Below are 14,481 nucleotides of genomic sequence, written 5' to 3' on the forward strand. Positions count from 1 at the left end.
TCACACTCCACAAAAGTTGTTTCAAGTGAGCAGCTTTAATATCAATCAAGTGTTGATGTACTTTATTTACAACAAAAAAGACTTAATGTATAAATCCTAAGAGTAAAATAACACGTGATGACAGCAAACATGTATTTTTTTTTTATAAGAGGACATCATCACTATGTGCTTTGATTTGTGTGACGGTGCGTTCAGGGAGCAGGTCAGACGTAAGCTTTAGCGGCGCTGTTGTCAGAGGTGGAAGCAGCCGTGTAGATGTTGTGACCTTGGTTGTTTTTGGAGTAGTTGTAGGAGAAATGTCTGCAGGAGGAAATGACATCCCAGAAGAACAAAGGTTTATATTTGACACTATGCCATGTTTGTGATATTCATACTATGCTAACAATATGATACAGTGTGGTAATGAAGTATTTTGCACTGACGGCAGGTGCGTTAGCTTATGATTTTCAATTTGACAGGCAACGCCCTCTTGTGGTTAAAGTTACGCAGTGCGGGATTACCTTGCAGGAGGGGTGGGCGAGCTCCTCCTGTAGGAACAACACAGCATTGAACCTCCGATCAGGGCTAAACCGGAAGCCCCCCATCCCAGATAGAGACCGCTGCCCAGTTCGTACCTGCGGCACACTCATCACCATCATTATCATCGTCATCCTCATCCTCATCCTCATCCCATCCATTCAAATTATCAGTGTTCACAGTCATCAGCATTATCATTTCATTATCATCATTGTTCTTCACATTCACTATCATTCTTAGAATGATATCATCATCAACCTCTTTCTCATCAAATTGTCATCATCAGTATTCTCATTCAAAATGATGTCTGGTCTGGTTTGCTCACCAGCATTAGCATTTTCATCAATAAGTTCATCACCTCATCAAAGTGATCCTACATCATCAACACCATTTGGTATCATTGTCATCATCATAAGCCCTCATCAACATTATCATTCTTGTATCAACATCATTTTAGTCATTCTGTTATTATCGTTCTCATTCTCAATCTCTGATTCCAGTGTGTTCGCCGGCTTCAGTGTTAATCTGTCCTTAGTGATCATCAACCTCATAACCATCATCATCATTAGCATTGCTGGTATTCTGATCATTGTACCCCCTCATGAACATTATCACGATCCTCCCAACCAACATCCTTTCAGTCACCTCCATCATTCTCATCAGTTATCATAATCAGTCTCATCAAAGAACTTGTTATGGGTTATAGTTGTCACCAAGCATCATCTTCATCGGTATGATAATTCTCATTCAAAATGATCCACAACAATGTCATCATTGTCATCACTATCAATCATCATCAATCAATGACCTATCATTATCAGTGTCATCAATTATCATCCTCATGAGTCTGTTCAATCTCTGTGTCCCTCATCAAAATTGTCATCCTCGTAAATGTCATCTCATTATCATGAGTCATCAGTTATCATCCTCATCAGCTTGATCATTCTCATTCAAAATGATGCTGGTGTGTTCACCATCATCAATCGAGAACCTCATCCCACCTCATCATCGTCACCGTTAACCTCAATTATCATCAGTCTCATCAATGACCTTCGTTGTCTCCATGATTCTCAACAGTTATCATCATCCTCATAACCATCATCATGCTTTTAGTCACATGATTTTTGATCATCATATGTCTTTATCATCACTGATCATCACCAGTCATTCACTTTGTCAGTATGATAATTCTCATTCAAAGTGAGCATCATCCTCATTCTAACGCCTCATCAAAATGCTCATTATCCTCTTAACCATTGTTAACCATTGTAATCATTGTTATAGATTTGTCATCACCTTTGTCATCATGATTCACATCAACAATCCTCATCGTCCCTTTCACTGAATTTATCATCCTCAAGATCAATGTCGTTTCTATCAGTATTATCATTGTTCTCCTGACCTGACTCCATTGTAGAGAGGATTGTAGAATTCATGGATGACCCTTCCAGCGTACCAGGACACTGCAATCAGGGTGAAGACCCCTACACACACACACACACACACACACAGTTGGTGGCATTCATGACGGTCTTGGCAATGATGTTTCAGGACATACCTGACAGGATGAACATGGAGCCTCCACTCAAGACGATTTGACCTTTAACCTGGTCCGAGGTCCTGGCGATCTTGGTGCACTTGAGTCCCAGCACAGACACGATAATGGAGGCCAGGCCCAGCACCATAGACATGATCATCAGGGCCCGGCATGCCTGCAGGTGGACTGGACCACACTGACTATTACAACTTTGGACATTTCTAGTGAAGTGCACACAGTACCAGCTGGTCATTAGTGGGTCCTCACCTGGCAGGCCCAGAAGCGTCTTGAACTTGTTGCACTGGACCGAGCCCAGGGAGGTGGCGGCGCAGCTCATCCACAGCCCCTCGAAGTGCCACTGACTGCTGGTGACCGACTCCGCCTGACTCCGTACCTTCCACAGCTGCGAGGATGTGCAGCTGGACTGCAGACACCACGACAGCACGCCCAGAACCAGACCCACCACCTGCAGGCCCGCCGCCATGCTGCTCAGAGCTCACCTGCAACACAAGGCAACTGACGTCCCGTGTCCTTACTGTCCACTCAAGTCTGGAGGTCAAGGCCAAGTGGAGTTACGGTTGTTACTCTGTAAATTCAAATTTAGGTTGTGCCTGAGATGTGACGGCTGGCAGTGCAAAACTGATCTGAACCTCTGAGCCGCTTCAGCGTTTCGGGTCAATGAACTCCATAGAAGGTCAACCCTCCAGAACATACACATTGTTTACACTGCAAAAGGAGACAGTTTCACCCCAAACTGGGCACCTTTTCTTCATCACACAGGCTGAAAATAAGACAACACATTTAGATGTCATGCTAGTATCCATTGTTACCACATTTGCTCTTTATAAAAAAAAAAAAATACAGAAAGTAAACATGCACGTGTGCACATGTATGAGACGTTTCATGGACTTCAGTCAAACAGCAAACAGATTTTGTTTGCAGGTCTGCAACATGACCTATAAAAGCAACATATGACCATTTCAGTTGCAATGAAGACAAAAACATTATTTTTATTGTTAGTGTCATATACAAATTTCAACAACACAAAGCAGCAGTTCATACATGACTAGAATAAACAGTTATGAATATTATATAATATCACATTGTGAAACCTGATTTTCAAAACCACCAGGGGTGTCCAAACTGCAGTCCTGGGGCTAGTATGTCCTTTGGCATATTCTAAAGGAGGATAAAATAAAGTATTAATGATATGTAAAAATCATCAAAGCCCCCCGCCCGCGTTTTGGCATCCCTGTGATAGACTAGAACCAAATAAATCAGCTGTGACGTCTTCATATGGTCATATTTGGTGTTCACCAAATGGTCTGTACAACTATTTATCATGTTTACATGTCGGGACCACTTTGTTCCCATCAGTTCATTCCACATCCTATTCGGAGCCTCCTCGCTGGCCTCCATTGCTGCCGCCGCCACCTGTCCTCAGCTCGTGCCATAACTTGACAAAAGGCTCGCGGTTTTTCCAAATGAGCTCGTGTCCAAACATGATGTACCAGCTGGAGGAGAGAGAGGATGGAGGTGACCAATTATATATAAGGACTGTTCAAAATAACTTCTTGATAGTCAGACGCATTAACAGATGAAAATATTGATTAATTACCGAAAGAAACAAATAAACACAAATAAATAAGAAGTCTAATGTTACTAAGTAAAATGGAAAAAAAGAGCATAATAGAAGGTTGCCCATCATCAGCTGTGACACCATCACCACCATGAGTAGGGTTGGGCATCGAGCATCGATTGGAACTGGTTCTGACATTCCGATTCTCCTGGAACTTTTTTTTTTTTTTTTACTTCTGGTTCCTATGTTCGGTGATTGGCCAGTGACATAACATCAAATGAAAAGATGAAAAGAGATGGCAAGTGAGCCAGTGAGCCAGTGTGCGACGGCTATTGCTTGTTTGGCTGAAATTGTGTAAAAAAATGCGCAAAGAAGAATGCATCACTCATAGGATTAAACACCCCTGGATTCAGTTACCAGGGCTTAAAGCAAAAAAAAATCCTGAGCCTGAACTTCACCCCTCCTCCCCAAAGGGCGAGGGTGGAGCTGACACATAAGCACAGTGCATATAGCATAAGTCGGCTCCAAAAAAAAAAAATTGTATCCACGGAAACTTTTTTGCACAGATCCACGAGCGGTTGAGCAATTGGGAAAGATAAATTGTGTTAAGCGATGAAAGAGCAAACATGTATCTTCAAATCCCAAAAACGATCAGTCATCGGGGCCGCTGCATCAGATGTGGTTGTTGCTCCTGGCAACTGGCTTGTATGTGCGAGGGCGCGGATGGCGGCTTTATGCCCGGCATCTCCGTCGTGGCGGTGGAGTACTTTTTTGCTGCTACTAGCATACTAGGGGTGTGCAACGCATCCCTTATTTGTATTGGCTGGGTGGCGGTCGAGGGCGGGTGCATGGGCGGCCTGGTCTTCGAGTAAAATTTTGTATTAATTAATAACCGTGGGATAAATTCATGGTAATTAATAAGTCATTCATAAAAAAAACATGGACATTTCCTCAAAGAACTTTGGTTAGGGCCCTCATTTCAACCATGCAAACTTTTTATCACCCTCCCTTTGAAAAGAATCGTAATGGAGAATCGTTAGGAACCGGCATCGAAATGAGGAATCGGAATCAGAACCGCTCAAATTCAAACGATGCCCAACCCAAACCGCGAGGACCACATGTCCTCATGCAGTTTTAAATGATTTCATGATGTGTCAATTACTTACATGCCAAAGATGGCTCCTCCTAAATGAGCAGCGTGGTCAAAGAACTTCCACCCCAACACCAACCCGGCTGCATCCATGGCGATGATGCCCTTCAGCGCCTGGGGACGGAGGAAGGGAACACTTTAGTGGATGCACAGAAGAGTGTAAAGAAAAAGAAAGTCTTACGTTGCCTGCAGTGAAGGTGAACATTGGGAGGAAGATGATGGCCAGCTTGGCTTCGGGCATTTTGGTGCAAACCGCAGCCAGGATGGTCATGATGGCGCCAGACTGCAAACACATGCACAGTGTTGGACAATGTTGGACACATCTAATAAGGTTGAAACGTGAATGATCATTGGCTGTGCTCACCGCTCCGAGAGAAGGACCAAACCTCCCTGTGGCCATCTTGCCCACGTAGCTGACGAAGGAGGAAATAACACCTGGGCACACAGACAACAGCGTCAGCGTGTACCTGGTGGGTGTCACGTGGACCCTTTGCTGCTTCTCCCACCTGCAGACAGGTAAACGGCCATGAACTGCTCTCGGCCCAGCATGGAGACGGCGCTGCTGGAGAAGCTCCACAGGACGTACATGTTGGCCGCCATGTGGAAGAAGGAGAAGTGGCTGAAGGTGGACAGCAGCATGGGCAAGCACAGTGTCTCTGCAAAACCACGGGAAGGTATATTTACGCCCACTAGAACCTTCTCGGACTGCTTTGGACATCCGGCTGTGCTAGTTATTATTTTAAAATGCATATTTCTCAGTGTCAAGAGGTGTGCACACACACACACTCACTCACTGGAGGCGGGGTCAGCGGTGAAGTATTTGATCATGGAGCGCTGCAGTGATGGCACACGCCAACAACAGAACACAAGGAGGTTTGTGGCAATGATTGCTGAAAGACATTAAATGATGGTGTTTATTTCCATGAGACAAAATGGCTCAAAGCTTATGGCATGATAAGTAATTGCAAAAGCAGCTCACCTGTGACTGTCCGTTGACCGTCACTCAAACTGTTCCACCATTGGTTGAACTGAAAAACAAAAAGCCAATCAGAATGAGTGTGTGTGTGTTTGTGAGACGGGGTCAACTTCACGCGTCCTCTCTGCTCACTTCCTTGCGGGCGTCCCCTCGCTTCTGCGGCCGCACTTTCTCCATCCAATCCGCTCGCAGCTCATCAAAGTAGCTCTGCACGCGGGACTTGAGCGACTCGTACTGCCAGATTGCCGCCGAGCCAAAGGAGCAGCCTGTAAACTAACATGACAGTCAGCACCCGTCCAAAGTAACACAGTGACCCGGTGGCAGGTAACATACCCCTACGGTGAAGACCAGAGGGCGGAGAAGGCGGCTGAAGGACCGCGGCGAGCCTGAAGGGAGCTGCTGGCGGGACACCACCTCAGAGGAGTCCAAGTAGGCGGGTCCCAGCTCTTCATCTACTTTTTTGGTTTCCGGTTTCCTGGAGACTTTCCTGAAGCCGCAACGCTGCTGGAAGCTGTGAGGCCATCTGTTGGACACACTGAAAACTTTAATATGTAACTTTCTGCCCAAGTTCATACTGTCTCTACTGAACTCCGCATAACATTATAATATTAGGATTATGAAAGGCTACCTAATATGGGTAGAATAAACATGACACAGTAATGACACCTAACGTATAATACTATACTGGATGATTGAATGAATGACTAACATAAAACAAAGACATAACGACATTCAAAACGTTCAGAAGCTCAGGACGAGTTACAGTAACGCAATAACTTAAGCCTTAAAGCTCTGTTTGTTAGCATTAAGCTACCATTAGCCAGCTAGCACCTGCTCCACTTTTGCCTGTTCTTCATACTAACAATGCTAACTCCAACGAGCGGAGGTTTGCCTGCCTATTGGCGGGGCCGGGCCGGCCAAAGTCGCCTACCTGCCTCCCTTCACACTCCATAGAACGTCGTCGCCGGTCCGACAGAAGAGGACGGCGCAGCTCCTCCACGCCATGTTGGTGACCCCTGTGACACGGACTGACGGATCATTTCCGGGGAGGTACAGCAGCTGGACGGGTTGGACGACAACGACGCTTAGAGGAAGAGAAGAGTGTTACACCCGGAATAACAAAACAACACGTCAACGTGAAGGTAGATTTAACGACACAAACGCAGCTTCCTTTTACTGTCTTCAAAGTAAAACAACAGAAGAAACGAATAAAGTTATTGTGTTTTATTTTGAAGGCTAAGTCAGCGGAAATTCGGCGCCTGTTTCCGGTGGATTGTTTGATGGTGTGAACTGTGGATGCAGTTCGCTGGTGTCTGTTGGGTTCGTTAATGCTCAAGTAGACCCACCATCACGGCCAGCAGCAGCACAAACAGCCGCTGAAGGCGCCACTGTGACCGCGGAGGAAAGATGGCCGCCCCTGCTCTCTCCAGCCGGACCAGCTCGGCGGGCAGCCTCGGGAACAGCCCCACCATGGCCGCCGGCAGGCTGCCTCACGGTGGTGGGGGCGTCGGGCCCGAGCTCGACTTCAGGTCGGCGGCCCGCATGGAGGACCTGAACCGGCTCATTCAGGAGTTCAGTAAGCACGACCAGCGAGAGTACGACGACCAACGGGCCTTGGAGATCCACACGGCCAAGGACTTCATCTTCTCCATGCTGGGTGAGAAGCGCACACACGTACACATTCTGCAGGAAGAAGACTGCACCTGCTCTTTTACAACCTCATTTAGTGCAAACAAAGGGCCTGCAAAAGTGATATTAACCACACCATGCTGCATTCATAATGAATAATGAATGAATTTAGCTGAGTGTCCCCAGCCTCCTTTGTTAACAATTGTCGCTTGTGCAGTTGCGCTAATCCACAGGTCAGTTCTACAGAGAACATAAAAATAAAAGTCCACAGGACCGACTGTGTCAAATGCACAGTGGCCATTTCCACTGCAAATTGTTCATGTTTCGTTGTTGTCCGCTTGCCACCTCGTAACAGCGCCACAACGTTTGGAATCTGTCTGTCAATTATTTTATTCTCCACTGTATCCTTCAGGAATGGTCCAGAAGTTGGACCAGAAGCTGCCGGTGGCCAATGAGTACCTCCTGCTGTCAGGAGGTGTCCGGGAGGGAGTGGTGGACATGGACCTGGACGAGCTCAGCGTCTACGCCCGCGGCACAGACTACGACATGGATTTCACGCTGCTTGTGCCTGCGTTGAAACTGCACGACCGCAACCAGCCGGTGACCTTGGACATGCGGCACTCGGCTCTGGGCCACTCATGGCTCAGCCTGCGCCTCTTTGACGAGGGAACCATCAACAAGTGGAAGGACTGCTGCACCATTGTGGACCACATCAACGGGACCACCAACTACTTCTTTTCGCCCACGCTAGTGGCCGACTGGTTCTACCAGTCCATCTCACTGGTGCTACTGGAGGTGCAGAAGAAGCCTCAGAGGGGTATTCCCAGAGTGGAGAAGGTGGAGAGGAATGGGACGGTCATCTCTGTCATCCTGGGCGTGGGAAGTAGCCGCATGCTGTACGACATCGTCCCTGTGGTGTCGTTTAAGGGGTGGCCAGCCGTGGCTCAGAGCTGGCTGATGGAGAACCACTTCTGGGATGGCAAGATCACAGAGGAGGAGGTGATCAGCGGCTTCTACCTGGTTCCCACATGCTCCCACAAAGGCCGCAAGGAGAACGAGTGGCGCCTGTCGTTTGCCCGCAGCGAGGTGCAGCTGAAGAAGTGCATCTCGTCCAGCCTGATGCAAGCCTACCAGGCTTGCAAAGCCATCATCATCAAGTTGCTGTCAAGGCCCAAAGCCATCAGCCCGTATCACCTGCGCAGCATCATGCTGTGGGCCTGCGACCGCCTCCCTGCCAACTACCTGGCGCTGGACGACTTCTCCGCCCACTTCCTTCTGGGCCTGATCGACGACCTGCAGCACTGTCTGGTCAACAAGACGTGTCCCAACTACTTCATCCCGCAGTGCAACATGCTGGAGCATCTGTCGGACGAGACGGCCATGCTACACGCTCGCAAGCTCTCCTCGGTGCGCTCCGACCCGGCCGAGCACCTGCGCACCACCATCGAGCACGCCAAGGCCGCCAACCGACTGACGGTGGAGCTGCAGTGGCGGGGCAGCACCAACAACCTGCCGTCGCCACAGTCCGACGCCGGCGGCGAGAACCAGCCAGACGACCGCCTGGCCAAGAAGCTCCAGCAGCTGGTCACAGAGAATCCCGGGAAGTCCATCTCCGTCTTCATCAACCCAGATGATGTCACGCGGCCGCACTTTCGCATTGATGACAAGTTTTTCTGAAGCGGACCTCTTCCTCACCCACCTCACCCCCCCCCCACTACTCGTGACCAACCTCCACGCAAACCTTATTTTGTACATTTTTGTTATGTTCCTCTGCCACAGTGTCAAGTCGTGTTTGCCACGATGTTTCATTTTTTTTAGTGTTGTTATTTTTCTACTTGCCCCCTCCTCCCCCTCACTGTGTTTTACCTGCTGGAGGCCTTGACACAGACATCCATAAAGACACCAAGACACGGACTCCAGATATTGCAACAATCAAGAATGCTGGGGGTAGAAAAAGAGAGAAAAACCGTCTGCTGATCTTGTTAATGGTCACTCATCAAGACTACTTATATGTCACTCACCTAGAGAGTCAATACTCGAGGCACCGTGTCAACAAATGTCTTGTCGTACTTCACAAAGCGCAACTAAAAGCAGTTCAAAGAATGTACTTTTCATTTCCATCTGAAATTTCAATTACCATGTTGTCCAACTGCAAAAAAGATCAAAGGCTCAAATGGGATACATCCGTCGGTGTATTTATATATAACTTGTGTATTTATTTATATGAGAGGTCTTCGCTTTATGTTGTCTCTCTCTCTAAATAGACTTCTAAACTGTTTACAGAACACATGAAGGACATATAAAATGCAGCAATTAAAATATGTAATATGATAATTAAAAGGGGAAAAACTAATAAAGTCTTGGACACTAGAAGGGTGTGTTGCAAGACAGGGAGAGACAGGCTCATTGGGTGAAAGAAGTCTCAATAATGAGACCAGTACACTGTTTAGTTAGTTATCACTGTCCATTTCATAGGAGCACGTGTTCAAAAGTACCATCTTCATCGCTTTCGCTTTGCTTTTCACTTTCCTTTTTTTTTTGACTTCTCAGAAAAGTCTGCCCAACACTTGGGAGACATTCATTTATTGATTCATTTTCTACTGCTTATCCTCACAAAGGTCGCAGGCGTGCTGGAGCCTATCCCAGCTGTCTTCGGGCGAGAGGCGGGGTGCTTGGGTGACGATTAAGGGGAAAAAAGGAACAATAGTGACGTTATGCTTTCTCAGTGTCGCAGCTTGTGATTATGTATTCTTCTGCCACGCGTATGTATATTGTGCTGTATTCAGAATTTTTGAAAATGCTTCATTCTCATGAAATGTAACACAAGGACTGCCTGTATTGTGTACATTGTGTACTTGGATCCTGAGCGTGCAAATTTCGAGTAGTGCTGTTCCAAATCCATTCCAGGCAGCGTTTCATGTAAAGTCTCGTGCTTCTGACCCACTCTCAATAATTATTTAAAAACAAAGTTTGACCTCGGTTTGTATGTAGGGGATACGGTTGAGAACTATTCTCTGCCCTTCATGATGTCATATCAAACGCTCCCTGATGGCAGTGCACCAAAGAAAAGGAAAGCCACTACCGTGGAAGTGAAACCACATAATGACAAAAATGGCTCAATTAATAGTTGGCTGTATGCTCAACCACAGACCATCAAAGTCATCCTTGAACATGTCAAAGGATCTGCTCCTATGAAATCGACAGTGAAAGCATTTTAAAATTCTTGTATTTTAATATTTTTATGATTGTATTTGACACTATATCCATCATGTGTTCTGCGTACAGCGTGAGGGACTTGTGCGTTCATTGAGGTATAAATTAGGTCTCTGCGAATCCACATATGCACTCAAAAGACTAAGTCTAAGTACGGGATGTGCGCCAATTCAGACACTCATAAAAAATTAACACTGAATCATTTTGCTTATACTGTGAGACACATCAGGCATTATCACAATTGTGTCATAATTACGAATGAATGAATGTGAACGATTCTTTTGAACAACAGTGTGGGTGTGAATGTAGTATCGGATGCTACATTTTTAAAATTAATGTGCTATGTCCTCCACATGTACTAGGGTTGTTTTTTTTTTAACACTTTTATCCAGATTGTCACAGCAGCCAGATTGTCGCCCTGTACGATTGTAAGAAGCTTCCTGTTTGAGATGAACTGTCCCTTGTATGGTACTAAGGTTTTAGAAACAAGGTGTAAATAACCTCCAAATGAAGCGAAGGGTAGACAGGAAGTTGATAGATGCGACTACTCGACTAATTTTTGCACAGAATGTAAACAAAAAAAAACACCTGGATTGTGTGCGATCACTCAGTCCTGATTTTGACATCTGCTGCGCTCTGGACGTTTGTGTGTGTGTGTGTGTGTGTGTGCGTGTGAGTGAAGAAGCTTAAGGAACAGCAGCCGGTACGCAGCGACACTATAGGAAAGTTTTCTTGTAAAAACATTGCTCCCGAACACCCAACATTCCTAAGTACACAACACTGATGGTGATTGTAACAGTGTTGTTAGTTTACATGACAGTCGCAGTGTTTTGGAGCCTGGAAACACAAACATATGAAAACAACATTATCTGATAGTTTCCATGTAAACAGTGATGTACTAGTACACATGTCTTAAAGTGCTGAGTGTTTACTTCACAGTCATCATACAGTGGTACCTTGGTTTTTTATTAAGTCGTTCAGAAAGCTCTTTTTTTTTCCTTCGTAGGAAATCATGTCAATCCAATGAATTCCTTTTGAGATAATTTGTTTTACATGTGCAAAACAATTCGGATTGATGCAGACTTCCCGTACATCCTGGCAATGTGAAATTATTATATTAGTTTCTCACCTTTATCAAATTGCTGGCACTGCCGGTGCTGGATTTTGCGTAACGATACAGTACAAGACAAACGCACTGGTTTGTTACGTGCAAAACTGTACGAAAATCAGAAATATTTGACACAAACTGAGGTTTGACTATTTGAAACTCACATTTACTCTGCTGAAGGTTATTTTAAGGAACACAAACACTCGTCACAGTGTTTCATTGCCAACTAGTGTCCTGGCATGCACATTACACCGTTTTTTTTTTAATTTTTATACCAGTTGTCACGTTCCGCTTTCCGCACACAATCTCCTAAGATGACGTAGCTCCCACGCAACGCCGCGGGATTCGCCTTTATGCAAACTTGATTGTACGACCGCAAATGTCAGCGGCGAGACGCTGCGTACTTGTTGCTGTCCTCCACGTGTCAGCACTCAGGTTAATCTGCTGCATTGCGACACGGTCAGGTCAGATGTCACGCTATGTTCCTTGAGAAGACGTGCTCTAATCTCTCCACCGGCTTGTGTCGCTTTCTCACTTGGGTGTTTTTTTGTTTTTTTTTTGGGTTGTGATCACAGCCCGTAGTCACTTTTAGTTTTAGAACGATGACATATCTGCTGTATATTGAAGACGTTGTAAAGTCACTCGCAGCTCTGTATTTTTTTTAAGTTCATGCACATTTTGATCGCATTTATGATGGAGTATTGGGGCCACATTGGAAAAACATTTTGAGAATAAAGTCAGAAATGTACGAGACAAAAGTCGTACATTTACGAGAAAAAATGTATACATTTACGAGACTAAAATGGTAAATTTACAAAGGTAGAGTTGTACATTTATGAGAATAATGTAACTATGAGAAGAAAGTTGGTACATTTACGAGAATAAACTTTAATTGTGAAAGAAAAGAATAAAAGTCATACATCTACGAGAAAAAGTCAGACATTACGAGAATAAAGTTGTACATTTTCATGAATAAAGTATTTTATGAGAAAAAAATCAGACATTTCTGAAAATAGTCGGAAATGTACAAGAAAAACTCACAACTTTAGATTATATATTGCCTGAGAGTTTCTACTTTCACTTAATATTATGACTTGTTTCTCGTAAATGTACCACTTTATTCTCGAAATGTCTGATTTTGTTTTTCAATGTGGCCCTCATAGTCTGTCGTACTCATTTATTTTGTATTTGTTATCAACGTAACCAGCAGAAAAATTGTCTGCTGTAGTTTAAGCATGGATATCATCACCAATGTTTTTTTGTTTTTTTTTATGAAAGCTAAATTGTGGGAAGTTTACAGGAAACAATTTTTCAGGGGAGGGTAATGGGAAAGAAGGGTGGCTTGGTTGTAGCATTGTTTTTAATTTTGGTTTTGTGTCATACATATTTCCTTTAATAATGCCAAAAAAGCTAAGAAAATACAATTGGTCATGTGATCTCCATTTTCTCATCCTCAAGTGCAATTAGTGAAAACACTCTAACACACAGTAAGGGTCTCCGCACCACTGACACAACATAGAAGTGCCACACACACACACACACACACACTCCTGCTTGGTGGAAATGTAAACCATGTGTTGTGACCTTTGCCCTTCTGTGTCCACAACCTTTGAACTGTGATTCATTTTGTATCTCCTCACTACTTTGCTGCTCTGCTCTCTTCTCAAAGGATGGATTTCTTTATGCAACGTCCACCATAGCTCCAGCCTTCTTCTTCACTGTACAGTAGAGTCACTATAAAGTCTTTTAACAGCAAGCCGTGTCTCCTCTTTGCCTCCTGCTGATACTGCACGTCTCATTTTAAACTCACACGTATGCTACTGCAAAGATGCATGCATGTTACACAGCTCAGTCAAATACCATCATATACAGGAAAAATATGCCTCAGAGGCCATATTATCTTATGTTAAATACAATTATTGAAATTAATGTACTATTTTATAAGTCCAGTTATTCGAAATTCAAATTTTTGTTTTTTTAACTAATTTTTTTCTGTTTTTGCTGTTGTTTTTTGTGGTTTCGTTGTTTAATTGTATATTTATTACGTCCCGTGGCCTGCACTTTGGACACCCCTGATCTGAAAGATTATCTTGTGTGGTGATTTTTTCTTGGCTTTTGGTTATCACTGATGGCAACAAATAGAAGCAGGAAATATTACTCATAGTATTAATCAAATGTGAAATACATACGTACATCTATCACACAGCACTACATATATAATCATTTATATATTTATTCTTGTTGTATTTTTCTCTCATCACTCCTATCTTGCCTTTGAATTTCTCTTTGAGAGCACAGTTTTCATTGGCCTGTGGCAAAAAAAGCACGCAGACCTCACAGCTAGGAGACCAGGGTTCAATTCCACCCTCGGCCATCTCTGTGTGGAGTTTGCATGTTCTCCCCGTGCATGCGTGGGTTTTCTCCAGGTACTCCGGTTTCCTCCCACATTCCAAAAACATGCTAGGTTAATTGGTGACTCCAAATTGTCCATGAATGTGAGTGTGAATGGTTGTTTGTCTATATGTGCCCTGTGATTGGCTGGCCACCAGTCCAGGGTGTACCCCGCCTCTCGCCCAAAGACAGCTGGGATAGGCTCCAGCACCCCCCACGACCCTTGTGAGGAAAAAGCGGTAGAAAATGAATGAATGAATGAAAAAGAACACAAGAAAAAATAGAAAAATATAGGATGGAAAAAGACATACCCGCTGTACTCTCTCCAGACTGTCAGGTGTCTTCAAAGGGCGTGTCATTTGACTTTATTGTAGTTACATTA

At 44.7% G+C, this 14,481-nt stretch overlaps 3 protein-coding genes across 5 annotated transcripts; 1 reads left to right on the top strand and 2 right to left on the bottom strand.

Annotated features, from left to right (window-relative positions):
• Positions 1-22: 22 nt before the first annotated feature.
• On the bottom strand, positions 23-2,794 carry LOC131134397 (claudin-1-like). Its single transcript, XM_058079648.1, has 5 exons — positions 2,321-2,794; positions 2,075-2,239; positions 1,919-2,000; positions 501-614; positions 23-300 (listed from the first exon to the last, which is right to left on the bottom strand). The coding sequence occupies exons 1-5, from the start codon at positions 2,535-2,537 to the stop codon at positions 204-206; spliced, it is 675 nt and encodes a 224-aa protein (XP_057935631.1). The 5' UTR covers positions 2,538-2,794; the 3' UTR covers positions 23-203.
• Positions 2,795-3,037: 243 nt separating this feature from the next.
• On the bottom strand, positions 3,038-6,892 carry LOC131134388 (presenilin-associated rhomboid-like protein, mitochondrial). 3 transcript variants are annotated; one of them, XM_058079635.1, is made up of 10 exons: positions 6,690-6,892; positions 6,092-6,293; positions 5,891-6,031; positions 5,762-5,810; positions 5,573-5,672; positions 5,289-5,438; positions 5,147-5,217; positions 4,964-5,065; positions 4,799-4,896; positions 3,038-3,567 (listed from the first exon to the last, which is right to left on the bottom strand). In XM_058079635.1, the coding sequence occupies exons 1-9, from the start codon at positions 6,761-6,763 to the stop codon at positions 4,835-4,837; spliced, it is 951 nt and encodes a 316-aa protein (XP_057935618.1). In that variant the 5' UTR covers positions 6,764-6,892; the 3' UTR covers positions 3,038-3,567; positions 4,799-4,834. The 3 variants fall into 3 exon arrangements, with proteins under 3 accessions (XP_057935618.1, XP_057935616.1, XP_057935617.1); XM_058079633.1 differs by having other exon boundaries at positions 5,577-5,672; positions 6,690-6,886; XM_058079634.1 differs by having other exon boundaries at positions 5,577-5,672; positions 6,092-6,281; positions 6,690-6,883.
• Positions 6,842-13,477, top strand: LOC131134381 (nucleotidyltransferase MB21D2). The gene is made up of 3 exons (XM_058079622.1): positions 6,842-6,900; positions 6,994-7,415; positions 7,800-13,477. Exons 2-3 carry the CDS (start codon positions 7,166-7,168, stop codon positions 9,062-9,064), a joined length of 1,515 nt encoding a protein of 504 aa, XP_057935605.1. The 5' UTR covers positions 6,842-6,900; positions 6,994-7,165; the 3' UTR covers positions 9,065-13,477.
• The last annotated feature ends 1,004 nt before the right edge of the window (positions 13,478-14,481 follow it).

The sequence above is a fragment of the Doryrhamphus excisus genome, chromosome 8, assembly GCF_030265055.1.
Source record: "Doryrhamphus excisus isolate RoL2022-K1 chromosome 8, RoL_Dexc_1.0, whole genome shotgun sequence".
NCBI lineage: Eukaryota > Metazoa > Chordata > Actinopteri > Syngnathiformes > Syngnathidae > Doryrhamphus > Doryrhamphus excisus.

Excerpts from the sequence above, each read along its gene's own strand:
- LOC131134397 (XM_058079648.1), bottom strand. The coding sequence starts at position 2,537 with ATGGCGGCGGGCCTGCAGGTGGTGGGTCTGGTTCTGGGCGTGCTGTCG. Across the intron at positions 2,240-2,320 it reads GACGCTTCTGGGCCTGCCAG|TCCACCTGCAGGCATGCCGG; the intron begins GTGAGGACCCAC and ends AGTGTGGTCCAG. Across the intron at positions 2,001-2,074 it reads CTCCATGTTCATCCTGTCAG|GGGTCTTCACCCTGATTGCA; the intron begins GTATGTCCTGAA and ends GTGTGTGTGTAG.
- LOC131134388 (XM_058079633.1), bottom strand. The coding sequence starts at position 6,763 with ATGGCGTGGAGGAGCTGCGCCGTCCTCTTCTGTCGGACCGGCGACGAC. Across the intron at positions 6,294-6,689 it reads TGGAGTGTGAAGGGAGGCAG|TGTGTCCAACAGATGGCCTC; the intron begins GTAGGCGACTTT and ends TAAAGTTTTCAG. Across the intron at positions 4,897-4,963 it reads TCACCTTCACTGCAGGCAAC|GCGCTGAAGGGCATCATCGC; the intron begins GTAAGACTTTCT and ends CTCCGTCCCCAG.
- LOC131134381 (XM_058079622.1), top strand. The coding sequence starts at position 7,166 with ATGGCCGCCCCTGCTCTCTCCAGCCGGACCAGCTCGGCGGGCAGCCTC. Across the intron at positions 7,416-7,799 it reads CTTCATCTTCTCCATGCTGG|GAATGGTCCAGAAGTTGGAC; the intron begins GTGAGAAGCGCA and ends TGTATCCTTCAG.